Here is a 17,364-nt window from a genome sequence, read left to right as displayed (position 1 = left end):
TGCGTAGAATTTTATGATATGAAGAATACGATGATTGGATTTCCAGTGCCCTTTCATTAGGTAAATTTTGTAAAATTTAAATTTATTAATTTTTGATATTCAATTACGCCCTCTAGCGGTGGACCCACAAGTATGAAAATAATTTCCAGGCTTTCCCGAGGCAACTTTTGTTATAAATATTTTTTTCTCAAAGCTGTACTATAAGCGGTGCCTGAGATATGGCCGAGAGCCATTCTTATTGGGACACCCGGTACAACGAGCTTTTCGTTTAGAGTACCATTTGCCGCCCCGCACTGCAGTTCCGTCTAACATGCCTATTAAGACTTGGGTTAGGAACTTTGAAAATAGTGGTTTAACATTACAGAAAAGAGGTGGCAGTGTCAGAATAGCTCGCACACCACAGAATATTGAAGCGGTGCGAAATTCATTACACGCAAGTCCTCGAAAACCCCTGAGACGACTCGCGTGTATGAATTTCGCACCGCTTCAATATTCTGTGGTGTGCCAGCAGTTCTAACACTGCCACCTCTTTTCTGTGATGTTAAACCATTACTTTCAAGTTCTTGACCCAAGTCTTAATAGCCATGTTAGACGGAACTGCAGCGCGGGGCGGCAAATGTTACTCTAAACGAAAAGCTCGTTGTACACGCACAAAACTTTCACCATTTCTGTAATAAGCTTTCACAGCAAATAGGCATTGTTCACCTGACCACGTCTCCATGATAAGTCAACTTCCTACTCTCTAGATTCACAACGTTTACGTCGCACGCCCGCGGCTCCTCTATTTTATCGCCAGCAGCGTTGCCAAATCGTACCGTTTCACTGAATCATCTTGTATACAAATCTATCGGTGGAACTCGAGTATATGAAGCATGGACATTTATGGGAAACCTCAGAAAAGATCACAAAGGAACAGGAAGATTAAACCGCATAAGTAGGTATGTCAAAATGAGAAGAATATTACAAATCCCTATTGATGGAAGCAAGACCACATAGCGAAATAAATTACAGACTTCAGAAAAGATCCAATAGACTAAGACGAAGTACAGCCAATCAGTGAGGACGAGATAAGACGAACCATAAAGGAAATGAAAAATGGGAAAGCCACAGGACCTGGAAACATCCCCCAACTGACTCATTTAATGTTTGTTGACTTTTTTGCTTCTTCCTGTATCTTGCCGATGTTCTTTTTGTAGCGGATCCGCTCGTTACCGAACCAATTTGATATCTGTAAGATAAAATAACATACATTTACTGGAATAGGAAAGTTAAGAAAACTGTGACCAAAAGAAAAAACGAAATATGGGACTAAAAATGTGAAGAAATAAACAGATGAATGGGTGAAACTCGAGTATCTGAAGCATGGAAGTTTATAGGAAACCTCAGAGGAACAGAGGAACTGGGACATGAAACCCCATAAGTATGTCAGAGTGGGAAGAGTATTACAAATCCCTATTGACAGAAGTAAGACCACAATAAGAAATAAGTTACAGAGACTTTAAATCAGATTCGATAGATAAAGACAAAGTACAACCAATCAGTGTGGACGGGATAAGACAAACCTTAAAGGAAACAAGAAATAGGAAATCTACAGGACCTGGAAACATCCCCAATAAAACTCGGACCATAAACACTAATAGAATTGGATGATATGCTGGAACAACGTTTGTTCGAATAATTATTCGAACATAAAAAAAATATTTTTATAATATTTTCAATTCTAGCTCCATTTTTTGATTGCAACACTGTCAACAGTGCCAATATGTACAAAGGACAAGTTTAGTGTTAGTTTTTAATGTGTGCGCCTAAAAAGGCATGTGCCTTACAAATAACTTGCTATCCCGGTACCTCCCTCACGCTCCAAGTACCAAGAGGGTAACTCGCCCGTTAAAGAAAAGGCGCAGTGTGGAATCAATCTAGCTCAGGGCAACATCTCGTCGCCCCACTCAAGTGTATCAGTACGAGATCTGGGCAACACACCGTTGCCAGACTCGACGCTAAAAAGTGAATCCGTCAAGGAGAAAGTAAAGTGTGAATCGTGAAAACTTCTCTCTCGATCTGTTATACGTCCTCCAGGGACAACAGAGTTACGAGCAACGCAACAGTTCTCTATCTCTTGCACCTTTAAAGTGTCAGGTAGCATCACTCACCTGTTTCTCAAGCCCAAGTAAGACGCAACACTCTGTTGCCTTCAACCACACCATCGCCACATCGTCTCCAGACTGGATAGTGGAAGTGGAACAAGTGACTTTGGACAGACAATATAGTGCGCACACGGACTGAAGGACTCATTGGTAGCTCGTAAGTAGTTTTGTAGTAGGTATTTTGTTTTCTCTGGATCAACGCTAGTGTTGTATCCACGCATTTATGTTTTATGTATGTTTTGTTTTCTTTCTCTCCTAGGTTTTCTTACTCTATTTTGTATATATTTCCTCTTAATAAAATGTTAGTACTCATGGTAAAAGCTCCTTTAAACCTTAGTGTTTAAATATCCCTCTCTCACCCCCTTTATTACAGGTACAGGTAGATAACCTCATACATTACATTTAGAACCAGCACCTCTTTAGTAGTACAGTCTCTCTTTCTTTGTTAGGACGATCTTTATGACGTCCTATTGTCATGTTGTGATAGGTATTATCTCAACAACGTTGTAACTACCAATAGTTTCATACGTGCGTTTTCCATGGAATAAAGTTCTACACGCGAAAAATTATGTACTGCGGACTGTGGGGGATATTTAGGGAAGTGCAATTAGAACGAAAACATGCATTGTTTCGTAATAATTCAAACAAGCTTATATTTTTCTAAAACTTTTTTTGTTAGTTTATATACATGTTAAAGTAAAAAGTTCTACTCGCAGTTTTGGCCGCTAATTATTTATTAATTGTTTTGTATAAATCATTTTAAAAATATCGTTGAATTCATCATTTTACTTTGATCAAATATGTTTCTATTTTGTTTTTGGTTATCCGTACGTTAGTTTAAGGGTGACTTTAGCGTTATAAATAAAAAATTATAGAAATTACAGATTTAATTTTAGAAAAATCTTTATATAAGGTTTTTTTTGTAAAATTTTCTGAAATTTTCAATGGAAAAGTCAGTTATTTTTCAAGAATTTATATTTTCGGAGTTATTTAAAAACATCTATTTTCGCAGTTCATTTGTTTAATAAAAAATGAAGCACCCACTTCTCGAGTAGAACTTTTTGATATGTTGTTTATTAAACATTTCTTAATGAAATTACAAAAAGTTCTATCTTGTTTGATTTTTTCCGAAGTGAAAATCTATATGCACTCCCCTAATTACGAGACTTTACATTAAGCATCCTATGGTCTATTATACATATTACGCTTATAAATATTCCTTTTTTCAAAATGATCAATTATAACTTGTTTAATTCAATTTGTCGATAAATTCTGATTTGGCGTTTACAAAGTTGTTCCAGCATAGCGTTCAATTGTTGGAGAATATCTTTAATAAAAAAATAATGTCTAATCAAACAAGAAAATATTCCAGAAGATTGGAGCTTAGCGTGTAAAAGCTCTATCCACAAAAACAAATGTAAAAATTACAGAAGTATAAGCAATAATAACTCATTGGGGAGGTTGTTCTGTCTATTGACAAAAGAATGAATCGAAAACCGATATGGGGAAATAGAATATCAGAGTAGATTCCGTGCTGGCAGACCTTGTGTTGATAATAATATATTTTTACTTCAACACATTATAGAAAAAAGAACAGCCAGAAATTTACTGACTCATTTAATGTTCCTCTTCCTGTGCCTTGCCGATGTTCTTTTTGTAGCGGATCCGCTTGTTACTGAACCAACTTGATACCTGAAAGAAAATATCATAAATAACATACACTTACTGGAATAGAAAAAGTTAAGAAAACTGTGACCGAAACCAAAAAAACGAAACGTGGGACGAAAAATGTGAAGAAATAAACAGATAGATGGGTGGAACTCGTGTATCTTGGAAGTTTATAGGAAACCTCAGAAAAGATCACAAAGGAACAGAGACATTAAACCCCATAAGTATGTCCGAGTGGGAAGAATATTACAAATCCCTATTAGTCCGTTCTTTAACGGTAAAATATTGCAAAACCTCTAAATTTCCAAAAACCGCTTGGATTGACATGAAATTTGGCATACACATAGCTAATAAGTCAAAGAAAAAAAGTGATATTGTGCCGATATGTGCTTTTGCCCTGGGGGTGGTTTTCACCCCCTCTTGGGGGTGAAAAAATATTCGTCCAAACAAAGTCAGGAAATGGATAAACTGGCTAATTTTAAGTAACTTTTCTTCTATAGAGTTTCTAAGTCAATACTTTTTGAGTTGACAGTGAATATGTTCATTTTTTCAACAAAATAACCACGCTTTCAGACGGTTTTTCGTAAATAACTCAAATAGTAAGTATTTTGTCGAAAAACATTTTTAGCAAAAATATAGCCTGTAAAAAATTTAAAAAAATGGTGTATATATTACGTCTCTACACCTAGTAGAAGCAGAGTTGTAGCTAATGAAAAATAGGTTCATATTCGTCAAATTCCAAATGGAATGCTTTAACGTGAAATAACCAAAAATTAAGCACATTTCGGGGAAAATTCATTACAACTTATTTAAAGTGTTTAAAAAAGCTTCATTTTTGTTTTATAAAAAAAATTTCTAACATGAAAATTAAACAAGTTACGCTCAAAATAAAGTTAGTCCCTTTTGGTTTTGGTAAAAAAATCGAGAAAATCACCCCCTAATTAGTATCTTAAATGAACTTAATCGTTACGACTTCACAAGTTTCTAGACTCGTGTATATATTGTTTATATGATCTGTAAGTTTCATCGGTTCAAAATCCTTATTGTTGAAAGGGCTGTAGTTAAAAGGGGTTGAACGAGTCACTGATCACGAATGTATGCAAATTTAGAAACACCAAATCTTAATCAATTTTTGCCTAACAGAAAAACAAAAAAATACATGATATTCAGAAAAGCAAATCTGACTTTTTTGTTTTTCGAGATTTTTGGTATCTCTAACAATTTTTAAGTTATTTTGAAAAAAAGCATATTTTTCAAAATTTTAATTTTTAAAAATTTTACTTTGAAACCAAATTGTTTTAAAAATAAGCACTTTGACTCGATCAAACTTACAGATCATATAAACACAACATAAGTAAAATAATTTGTGAAGCGGTAACGATTAATTTCATTTAAGTTGCTAATTAGGGGGTGGTCTTCCCGATTTTTTTTTGAAAAATAAAAGGGACCAACTTTATTTTGAGCCTAACTTGCTTAAATTTAATGCTAGAAACTTTTTGTAAAAACAGAAATAAACCTTTTTTTAAACACTTTAAAAAAGTTAAAATAGGTTTTCCCCAAAAAGTGCTTAATTTTTTGGATATTTCACGTCGAAATATTCTATTTGAAATTTGGTGAATATGAATCTATTTTTCATTCGCTATAACTCTGGTTCTACGAAATCCAGAGACCTAACGCGTACACCATTTTTTTAACTTTTTTATTTGCTATATTTTTGCTAAGAACGTTTTTTCGACAAAATACTTACTTTTTGAGTTATTTGCGAAAACCGTTCAAAAATGTGGTTATTTTGTTGAAAAATGAACATTATTCACTCGCAAATAACTCTCGAAAAGTGTTGACTTGGCGAAAAAGCTCTATAGAACAAAAGTTACTTAAAATTAGTCAGGTTACCCATTTCCGGACTTATTTTGGACATATATTTTTTCACCCCCAAGAGGGGGTGAAAGTCGCCCCCAGGGCAAAAGCACACATCGGCACAATATCACTTTTTTTCTTTGACATGTAAGCTATACGTATGCCAAATTTCATGTCAAACCAAGCGGTTCTTTAAAATTTAGAGCAAAAACGTGAAAGAATGGACTATATTGACAGAAGCAAGAACACATTGCGAATCAAATTACAGAGATTTCAGAACAGATCCAATAGACGAAGATGAAATACAATCAATCAGTACGACGAGATAAGACGAACCTTAAAAGGAAATAAAAAAAACGGGAAATCAACAGTTAATACTAACAGATTTGTTGGCGAAAATTCTTAATAAATGTCTAATCAAACAAGAAAATATTCCAGAAGATTAGTCCAGTAACCGAAGCTTTTTACCTCGCAATTTTTACAGAATGGATCGATTTGCTTGAAAATTTGAGAATAAGTAGTGGAAAGTCCAAGGATCAAAATCTATATAACGCCGAAAGGCGCTTTTACCATGGGGGTGGTTTCCATCCCATCTGGGAGTGTGGAAATTTTTTATTATATTTTGACCGCAAAAGTTGGTAAAAGCATTCATTCTAAGCAAAAAATGTTCTATACATTTTTTTGATAAAATTAATAGTTTTCGATTTATTCGCTATCGAAAGTGTTAGTTTAATATCGAAAAAATCAATGTTTTTCGATATATTTATTTAGGTTTCACTCAATCTTTGCTGTAGAAAATTTTTTTTCAAACCAAGTTCCTGGGCATTAAGTTACGTACAATTTCATATTTAAACATTTTTTTCGTATCTCTGATGCTAATCTTTCTATTCTGAAGAAAATGGCATTTTCTACCAAACTACAAAAATTCGTTATTCGCTTTTAACTCCATTTTTTTTTAAACTAATCATTCCAAGCCAATCAAACTTCTAGAATCTATTAATAATACATAAATAAAGAAGAACGAATAAGTCAATGACTAAAAACACCGTCAACTTACATTATTATGCTTCCAATTGGATTTCTTCTTCTTTTTTTCAAAAAAATTTATTGATTTTTTAACCGTAACTTTTTTAATTTTTATCTTAGAAAGTTTGTTAAAAAAGAATTTTGTACGTTTTTACAAGATCTATAAAACTGTTAAAACTAAATCTTTTTAAAATCCTCAGTCACAAAAAGAGGTGACTTTGAAAGGGTTGGTAAAGGTGGTTTTTGTATGTTATTACAAGTTTTAATTGTCAATAGCTCACTTAATTTTAGCCGCAGAAAAATTTTTTGTAAAGCGGTTCTTGGAAATTAAATAAGCTTCAAGTTTATATTTTAACATTTTTTCGTATCCTCGGCGCTAATCTTTCTATTCTGAAGAAAAGGGCATTTTCTACCAAACTAAAAAAATTTGTTATTGGCTTTTAACTCCATTTTTTTAAAAACTAATTATTCTAAGCCGACCAAACTTCTAGAACCTATTAATAATACATAAATAAAGAAGACCAAATAAGGCCAATGACTAATTTTAATTAGAGTGGTGATTAGGGGGTTTTGTCTGATCACTTTTTCGCTGAAAAAAATAGGAACTGATATTCTTTTCATTATAAGTCACTTAATTTTTGAGCTAGAGACTTTTTTATTTCTGGAGATAGATGTTTTTTTAAATACTTTAAATTAGTTTGAACAAATTATCCTCGAAAAATGCTTAGTTTTATCGTCGTTTGACTTTGAAACTACAATATTTAGCATTTGACGAAGAAGAGCTAACATATAATAAAGTATAGCTCGATTACTGTTGGTCTTAAAGAATATTTAAAAAAAGAGTTTTGTTTATTTTTAAAAGGTACATTTTTGTTAAGCAAAGTTGTTTTGGTAAAACGAAAACTTTTTGAGTTATTAGCAGAAAATAATTAAAAACATAGATTTTTTTGATATAAAACTAACATTTTTGATAGCGAATAAATAGAAAACTATTAATTTTATCAAAAAAAGTATAGAAAGTTTTTACTTAGAATAAATGGTTTTACTAACTTTTGCGGTCAAAATATATTAAAAAATTTCCACCCCCCGAGATGGGGTGGCAACCACCCCCATGGTAAAAGCGCCTTTCGGCCACATAAATGGACTATCCACTACTTATTCTAAAATTTTCAAGCAAATCTGTAAAAAATTCTGTAAAAATTGCGAGGTTTTGTCCTATTTTAAGCTTCATTACTTTGACTAGATTGGAACTTGGCGTGTTTGATAAAAGAAAGAATCGAAAACCAATATGAGCAAATAGAGGATCAGAGTGGATTCCGTGTTGGCAGATCTTGTGTTGATAAAATATTTGTACTTCAACAAATTATAGAGAAGACAACCGCCAGAAATGTACTGACCCACTTAGTGTTCGTTGACTTTTTTGCATCTTTTTTGAGGTCCCAATATCGACATTCTCAGCAAAATTTAGCTTGTTCCTCTAGCTTTTGGAAATGTCTCCCAAATTATTTTTTACGTCTTTTTATGTTCAAATTTTATTGTTAATTATCACTTTCAATATTTCTGCCGACTGACATATTCTGTTCATATTATCTGTGTAACTCTGTAAATAATCTCCAGATTTTTCTCGAGACCTCGTATGTTATAAATTTTTTTATCACGAGCATGTATTACATGGTCAAAAGCTTGTTAGCCACTTGTTACACATGAAGCAGACCACTTCTTGCTCTTGTAATTCACATGTAAATAAAAATCACAAATAAACCACAGATCATCAGTGTAAACCACTGGTTTGGAACCACTTTATCATATAAACCAAAAAAGTATTGATATTCAGATCTATTCTGTAACTTTTAACAAATCGAATAGAAATGACCAAGTCGGATCGTAAATACCCAAAAACGGAATGTTGAATATCTATCGCGTCGTTCTCGTGTTTGGATTGGCATTCTGTAACTCATATCGTAATCAGTGTAAATAGAAAACGCCAACTTCTATCTGACGCGCTCAGAAGGTGATGGCAACCCCGCACTGAAAAGTGAAATAGGTGTTCTGTGACATTAAGTTACTGGAAAGGCTAGTGCGGCGCCAAGAATTCATCAAAAAAAGAAGAAATATTTAATGATATTTCAAGCTTGTTGCTAAGTTTTGGTTTTTTGGTTTGAAAAATTCACCACAAGAATAAAAAATGGCAAGCAATTTAATATGACAAGCGAAACACCAATGAAAAGATCACAAAAGAACTACTGAGCAATTAAATTACTTAGTAGACTTTATCTCTAAACATAAAATATTATTGCACCGTAAAACCGAACCGTCAGAAGCAAACAATAATAAAATATAAACGTCAAAACAAAATAAAACTAAAATGCGCTTGCGTCAAGCACAATTCCGATATTGAAAACTCATTTCGACAGGGTGAATGGGCAGTCTAAGGGCCGGTATTTCCAACCGCACTTAAGCCAAAGCTTACTTTAAGCGTGAGCTTAAGCTTAGATGCCTGTATTTCCACTTCAATTTGAGGCTTAAGTGTAGGCTTAAACCAAATAATTTTAAGCTCGCGTGGGAGTTGGTTTAAGCCTTTGCTTAAAATTAATTTTTTGTTTTTTGAGGTTATTTCTATAGATTAATAATTATAGTTATTTTGAAAATCAACGTTTGCGTAATAACGTTATTATTTGATTATTAACGATTATTAAAATTCTTACTCCTTTTGGAAGGTTTACACCTGAAAATTATTTATTTCTATATTTATTTTACAAAAGTAAACTTACATTTCAATTTGATATTTTAAGGAATATATCCAATAAACAAAATTACAAAGACGGATCTATTGCTTATGCAAAATAACAATAAAAAATATAACCAGAGAAAATACAGACAATATACAGGGTGTTAGTAAATAATTATGAAAAATTTTAAGGGCTAATTCTACATGAAAAATTAATGCCAGTTTGTTCTATAAACATGTCCGCAAATGCTTAGTTTCGGAGATACGGGGTGTTGAAATTTTTATTTCAAACTGCCAATTTATTTATTGCTCTAAGACCAATTGAGCTATGAAAATGAAATTTGGTGAGTTTTAGGAGGTAGTTGTGACGAATTTTATGACATACAATTAAGAATATTGTATTCATCATTGGCGCGCCTACGGGCAATGGTCTGAATTATTTTAAAGAAAAAAATAGTACACCACTGAGATATTTCGAACTAGAAATTATTTTTAAATTCCACGTCTAATTTATGATAAAAAACCTTTCCTGCCTTTTTTTCATATGATGCACCGTTTTTATGAAGAAAAATAAAACATGTAGGCGCTATTTTTCATTTCTTAATACATCATCAAGAACTATCCAATATAATATTACTAAACTAGAACAATAACAAAAAATATTACTAATACCATTTCAACTAGGTGCAAAGCTGCAAGAAATGTTTAAAATGATCTCCTTTACAGGTAACAGAAAAATTTTATATTCATCATTGGCGCGCGTACGGGTAATGGTCTGAATTTTTTGAAGAAAAAAATAGTACGCCACTGAGACATGTCAAACTAAAAATCATTTTTGAATTCCTCGTTCAATTGACGACAAAAAATCTTTCTTGCCTTTTTTTCATATGCGGCGCCGTTTTTATGCAAAAAAATTAAACATCTTAACGTTTACAAAGTATTTGAACTAAGTTTCTATGCATATGGAAACTACCTCAAATACTTGGTAAGCGTTAAGATGTTTTATTTTTTTTATATAAAAACGGCGCCTCGTATGAAAAAAAGGAAAGAAAGATTTTTTATCGTAAATTGAACGAGGAATTCAAAAATGAGTTTTAGTTTGACATATCTCAGTGGCGTACTATTTTTTTCTTCAAACAATTCAGACCATTACCCGTATGCGCGCCAATGATAAATATAAAATTCTTCTGTTATCTCTAAAAGAGATCATTTTAAACATTTCTTGTAGCTTTGCACCTAGTTGAAATCTTATTAGTAATATTTTCTGTTATTGTTCTAGTTTAGTATTATTATATTGGATAGTTCTTGATGATGTATTAAGAAATGAAAAATACGAGCCAAGATGTTTTATTTTTCTGCATAAAAACGGTGCATCATACGAAAAAAAGGCAAGAAAGCTTTTTTATCATAAATTAGACGAGGAATTTAAAAATAATTTTTTATTCGAAATATCTCAGTGGCGTACTATTTTTTTCTTTAAAAAAAATTCAGACCATTGCCCGTAGGCGCGCCAATGATGAATACAAAATTCTAAATTGTATGTCAAAAATTCGTAATAACTATCTCCTAAAACTCACCAAATTTCATTTTCATAGCTCGACTGGTCTTAGAGCAATAAATAAATTGGCAGTTTGAAATAAAAATTTCAACACCCCGTATCTCCGAAACTAAGCATTTGCGGACATATGTTTATAGAGCAAACTGGTAATAATTTTTCATGTAGAATTAGCCCTTAAAATTTTTCATACTTATTTACTAACACCCTGTATAGGGTGTTTCATTAACAATTGTCAATATCGTAACTGGAGAAACCTTAGCACAAAATACGAAGATTTAACCCAAAACACTTAAATAAAATATCCTTCCTTACCGAGATACAGAGTGTTTTATTACAAATGTTCTAAAATGTATTTAGCCCATGGTTAAAGCACCTTTTAATATTTTTTGTTCAAACTTGACACACAGTTTACACACGCTAGGGTACTTTAACTAGTCTTAAAAGATATTTTTCCGCTTTTACCAGACGCGTGCTGTAGGGATATATACTTCCTTTTCGCCCCTTTCCCCCCCTTACAATATATACCACTGTCGTATTAATCATTTCAGCATGTTTTTTTGATTCTTCGTTAATTTTTACGTAAATATCATCCGTTGTCTCAATGCGATAGAGTAAGTAGTTTTCAAGTTATTTGCGTTTTAATGTAATGGATTCAATAAGATTATGTATTTTAAACATATAATCTTATTGAATGTAGTTTAAAGTACATAGTCTTATGGAATCCATTATCTTTAAACGAAAATAACTTAAAAACTACTTACTTTATGGCAATGAGACAAAAGGATGATATTTATGTAAAAAGTAACAAGGAATCAAAAAACATGCTGAAATGATTATTACGACAGTGGCGTAGATTGTGAGGGGGAAAAGGGGGGCGAAAATGAAGTATATATCCCTACAGCACGCCTCTGGTAACAACGGAAAACTATCTTTTAACACTAGTTAAAGTACCCTAACATGTGTAACCTGTGTGTCAAGATTGAACAAAAAATATTAAAAGGTGCTTGAACAATGGGCTAAAATCATTTTAGAATATTTAATAAAACACTCTGTATCTCTGTAAGGAATAATATTTTATTCAAGTGTTTTGGGTTAAATCTTCGTATTTTGTGCTAAGGTTTCTCCAGTTACGATATAGACAATTGTTAATGAAACACCCTGTATGTACTAACAACACATGTACCACGTACACAAAATTAAGTGAAGTAAATGACACAGATACAGATTACAAGATAAAATTAAATGTCAACAGTAGTGTTCCGCAGTCATATAAACCCAAACAAACAACAATACCTCGGAACAGTTAGTTCTCGCATTTTGACTTATTCAGAGGTAAAAAACCAAATAACTTTACAGTTGAGGACCAGTTTAGTTAAGGAAATGATTGAAATACGACACCCAGCTTAAGCTTCTCCTTAACTTTTGACACAAGCTTCGCTAAGCAAAAGCTTGAGTAGCTGTTGAAGTATCGGCCCTAAGTAATTTCTGATTGTAGAGATTCTAAAATAGTTATGGAATACCGATTTAAACTATTTCTATTCAACTTGGCCACTTTTATTCGATTTGCTCATTGAAATGAGTTACAAAATAGGCATGAATATTCTAAAATAAGTATAAGTCATTGACTTACCTGACTGACGGTGATTCCACACTTCCTGGCAAGTTCCTCCTTAGCTTCTTCACTGGGATAAGGATTGGATAAATGGGAATAGAAATATTCGTTCAAAATTTCAGATGCTTGTTTACTAAAATTACGTCTCTTTCTTCTGGCATCCAAAAACCTAGATCTGTAATCAAAACAACATCAATTAGCTAAACAGAACATTACTCAGTTATTTATTTATTTATTTTTACGGGCATTTCTGTAAAAATAAATTACATTTTTCAATACATTATAAAATATTACATAACTGCATACTATAGGTACAGATGAAAACAACAATAATAAATTCTTTTCATTAAATTATAGACAAATTTATCCTCTTTTAAAATATATAAAAATTAACGCCATCTAGCGGCGACAGCAAACGTCAAAAATTCAAAACCAAATAAGCGTTTTGTAGTGCAAATTATGCTCTTTCATATGAGCCTAAGTTTGCTAAAATCGGTCAAAAGAAACGGAAGAAGTCTTGGTTTGTTTAAAAAAATAATTGAACTTCCCCCACCGCTTTATTTTGATAGATAGAACAAAACGTTTTAGACAAAAAATTTAGGGAAATGGTCTGTAAATATGAAAATGATATCATCGATAAACTTTCATTAGACAAAATTCTATAAAAATCCCATTTTTCTACTTTGTGTTGGTTGTTACGCCAGCGGACGTTTGACAAACTCGAAAATAATTTCCAGCAATTTCTCTTGGTGACTTTTATCATGATTTTTTTTTCTCAAATCTATACGACCAATATCTTATGAGATATGGCCGCTCGCTACCCTTAACTGATCACCCTGTACAGGGGAAAAACAAGGAATGTCACATTTTATACATATTGAGATAAACACCAATGAAGGTTTAATTCTTATGATATCTAAAAACTACTTAGGAGATCCTTAGCAGAATTCTAGCAATTATTGGTCTATAATCTTAATATAATATTAATCTATATTAAATTATTAATTTAATAATGCACCAAAAAACTGCTAACATTCCTTACTTTTGTCCAGTGGCGTGTGGACAATGTGCAGCTGTTAGAGTAGGGGATCAGTTAACAGACGACATAAAGATAAAAAGAGGTGTGCGACAGGAATGTATATTGTCCCCATTATTGTTCAATACATATTCAGAGCACATTATGAAGCGCTAACGGACATAGACGAGGGAATACTTATAAACGGAGAACGATTGAACAACATAAGATACGCTGATGATACTGTCATTTTTGCAGACAGGCTTGAAGGTCTGCAGACACTTGTCTCCAGGGTGGCAGAAGTAAGTAGCAGGTTTGGGCTTGATTTTAACATCAAAAAAACCAAATACATGGTTATAAGCAAAAATAGGATACCACCTGGTCAATTACTAGTTAACCAACAACCTATAACACAAATCACCAACTTTTGTTATTTGGGTGCAAACTTAAATGAACAGTGGGACCAATCGACGGAAATTAAGATAAGGATCGAGAAGGCAAGATCAGCCTTCGTCAAAATGAAAAAAATCTTTAACAACCACGATATAAAATTGGAAATAAAAATTCGTTTACTAAAGTGCTACGTATTCTCCGTTCTTTTATATGGCGTGGAGTCATGGACCTTAACTGAAGCATCACTGAAGAGACTCGAAGCATTTGAGATGTGGTGCTATAGATGCATGTTGAGGATTTCCTGGATAGACAGAGTTACCAACGAAGAAGTTCTACATAGAATGGGTAAAGAGCGCGAACTAGTCGTAACCATAAAACGTCGCAAACTGGAATACCTGGGCCATGTAATGCGCAATGAACAACGATATGACCTACTTCGGACCATACTTCAAGGTAAAGTGCATGGGAAAAGAGGTCCAGGACGAAGAAGAATATCCTGGCTGCATAACCTGCAAAAATGGTTTAACTTAACCACTACCGGACTTTTCAGGGCAGCAGTCAACAAAGTCAGAATAGCCATGTTAGTGTCCAACATCCGTAACGGATAGGCACCATAAGAAGAAGTGTGGACAATCCTGGTCCATCGCCTGGATACAAATTCTTAAAAAAATTATATAGACTGATCTTTCTGGTTATTGTTCTGAATCAATAGTCTAGTAGTCTAGTCGATAGTACTCAGTTTTTGCTACGACATGACAAGAAAAGCCAAAATTCATGAAAAAGTGACATTCTTCCTGTACTCTTCATTTTGGGTAATTCTGAGCAAAAAAGGTCTCTTGTGATTTTCCTCTAAAATTGAATGTTGTCCAGTTATATGCGATTTAAAATTTTAAAAACACGAAAATAACCATTTTTAAGGCTTAATAATTCAATTAAAAATTATTATTATGAAAGTCAGAAACTGACCAAATCAAAGTTTAAAGCCCCCTCTAGAAGATCATGAAGAAATTTTTGTGATTATTTTATTACTAAGATGTTATTTTTAATTATTAACAATGAGCGCTAAGCGTGCTTCGAGGCGGCTGTCAATGTGAGTGTGAGTGAGATGCACCATTGGACGGCTGGAATGGTGCATCTCTTTCACACTCACCATTGACGGCCGCACTCACCAGTAAGTCATACCTAGATACTTAATGGAAGCCAGATATGAGACTGTGTAAATGTACCTCTTCCTAGTAAATGTAACAACTGCTGACTTATTTTCTGAAATGGAAAATCCATTATCTTTTATCCACTTTTCTAATTTCTGAAGCAATCTCTAAGTTTTGATGACGTTTCTCTATATTTTTTTCTGCAGTACTGTGACAATATATTTTCCATGATTCCGTTTGTTATTTTTATCGTTCTTTTTGCTACAGCATCAACTCTTTTATAATTTATTACATTTTGAATGTTTGGATTGTTTTTGTATATTATAAATAAATGTTTTCTCTCGTTAACTTTTGCCTGACAATCATCATTCCACCAATGCTTATTTTTTTTATTTTGCTTGTACATATTAATATCTTTGTGGTATTGACTTTATAGCTGCATTATTAATTGCATTAATAAATTGGATGTAATTAGGATTATTATCATTATTTTTAAAATGATCATCCATTTCGCTTTGAAATTGGAGAGTTTATTTGAAAAACAACACATGTCCATTTTTTGCAAATTCGACTTTATGTATTGTTATCATAGAATAGTAGTTCCTTTATCTATCACACAAATTCAGTTGTGTAAAAATCTCAGATATCCGGAGTAAACTATATAGAAAATTCGGATAGTTTTAGAAAAGCAACAGATGTCCATGCTGTTTGTTGTAAAAGCAACACTTGTCCCATCTTAGTCAACAGTCATCGTGAAGCTTGAATGATCTTATCCATAAATTTATCAGTTGTGTGCATTCTTTGACAGTACTAGGCGATGTTTGTTCTTTTGTATGCGATATAGTTCAGCATGGCTGAAACTGTTTAACACAATACCTCTATATCTTCCCAAGTTTATACCTATTTTTGCTTAAAATACTAATAAAAATATGAAACCAACTTGTACAATTATTTTTATAAAAGTAAAACTTAAAGTTTTCAACCTAATAAAAATATTTAAAATATATAAAAATTTAAAAAAAGATATTTATGTAATTGAAAACTTATTGGATCAATTTCTTGGTAACACCTCCATGGCTTCTAAAAATTGCAAGCCAGATGGATGCTGAAGCGAAGAAGACAAGGGAAAATTCTAAAACTTGGAATTCACGACGCCGTCTGTTCAGCTGGTAAATTCCTGGAACTCTCGGAGTTTCGTCACTTAGGGACTTAGGGCAGAGAACAGCAAACCTATGCCTCTCTGATAATGACTCCAATTAGAGTCGAAAATCGTCGATTTAGAGTGCTGGTTTGCGCTCTCTGTATACATTTTTATTTTATATTAGTATTTTATATTAATATTTATTCATCATGGCGTCCGACGATGATTGTGTGTCGGAAGATGGTGATAAAAATAATAAAAATAGTGGCAATATGAAATGTTGTAATACAAAAAAGTGCTCAGTATGTGTGTGTATAAATTGTTTATCGATTTATCACCAAAGTTGCGCAAAAAGGTGTCCAGAAATCAAGCTTTTGGATGAAACTAAAAGAACATGTTGTCAAGTGGTGAAAAAACCGGACGACAAAAACGATAAACAATAATTAGTGTTAGCAGTTGAAAACAAGTATTTAAGGGAACTGGTCGATGAAGTAAAGGATAAAAATAAAATTTTAGCCCTAAATAACGAATTATTGTTAGATAGGATTAGGAGATTGGAACATGAAAATGCTAATCTCAAATGTAAACAAACTTTCGCGGAAGTGGCTACTACACCTATCAGCAGTGTACCAACTTTTATCAGACAAGTGCCTCCAAGAAGTGTACAATCAAATATAAGAAAACCAAACGTTTTACCAATGGAACATGAACAAGGTAAGAAGGAACCTCAAAAAAAGGTAAATAGCGAACAAAAGGAAAATGTTAGCGAAGATACATCCGCAGAAGAATGTGAAGACACTAGAGAAGAATTTCAATCAGTGGTTAGAAGAAAACGACAAAGAAAAAACATAGGTACGGGGAATAGTTTCAATGATAAATTGGAGTTCTCAGGAGGGGAGCGTAAAGTATGGCTCTACATAAATAGAGTAAAAAGGGCCGCAACTGAAGAGGTGATTAAAAAGTATATTAAAAATAACGTGGAGTTTGAAAACGAAATAGTACAAGTGAAGGAATTACCATCGGATGAAAATCGATTAAAAGCGTTTGTCGTAACAGCATCTCTCAAGAAAA

At 32.8% G+C, this 17,364-nt stretch overlaps 1 protein-coding gene across 2 annotated transcripts in view; it reads right to left on the bottom strand.

The window, feature by feature from the left end:
- Positions 1 to 17,364, bottom strand: part of LOC114342549 (homeobox protein extradenticle) — a 41,588-nt gene that overhangs the window by 8,543 nt on the left and 15,681 nt on the right. The window contains exons 4-5 of one of the 2 annotated variants that reach the window (XM_028293459.2): positions 12,612 to 12,768; positions 3,758 to 3,836 (exon numbers count right to left, since the gene is read on the bottom strand). In XM_028293459.2, coding sequence (XP_028149260.1) covers positions 3,762 to 3,836; positions 12,612 to 12,768 — 232 coding nt within the window. In that variant the 3' untranslated portion in view covers positions 3,758 to 3,761. The remainder of the gene's footprint in view (positions 1 to 3,757; positions 3,837 to 12,611; positions 12,769 to 17,364) is intronic. The other variant, XM_028293397.2, reaches the window with a different exon arrangement.

Source organism: Diabrotica virgifera, chromosome 5 (assembly GCF_917563875.1).
Source record: "Diabrotica virgifera virgifera chromosome 5, PGI_DIABVI_V3a".
NCBI lineage: Eukaryota > Metazoa > Arthropoda > Insecta > Coleoptera > Chrysomelidae > Diabrotica > Diabrotica virgifera.
The sequence above is the reverse complement of the archived record's forward strand: the minus strand, read 5'-3'. Positions and strand labels throughout refer to the sequence as shown.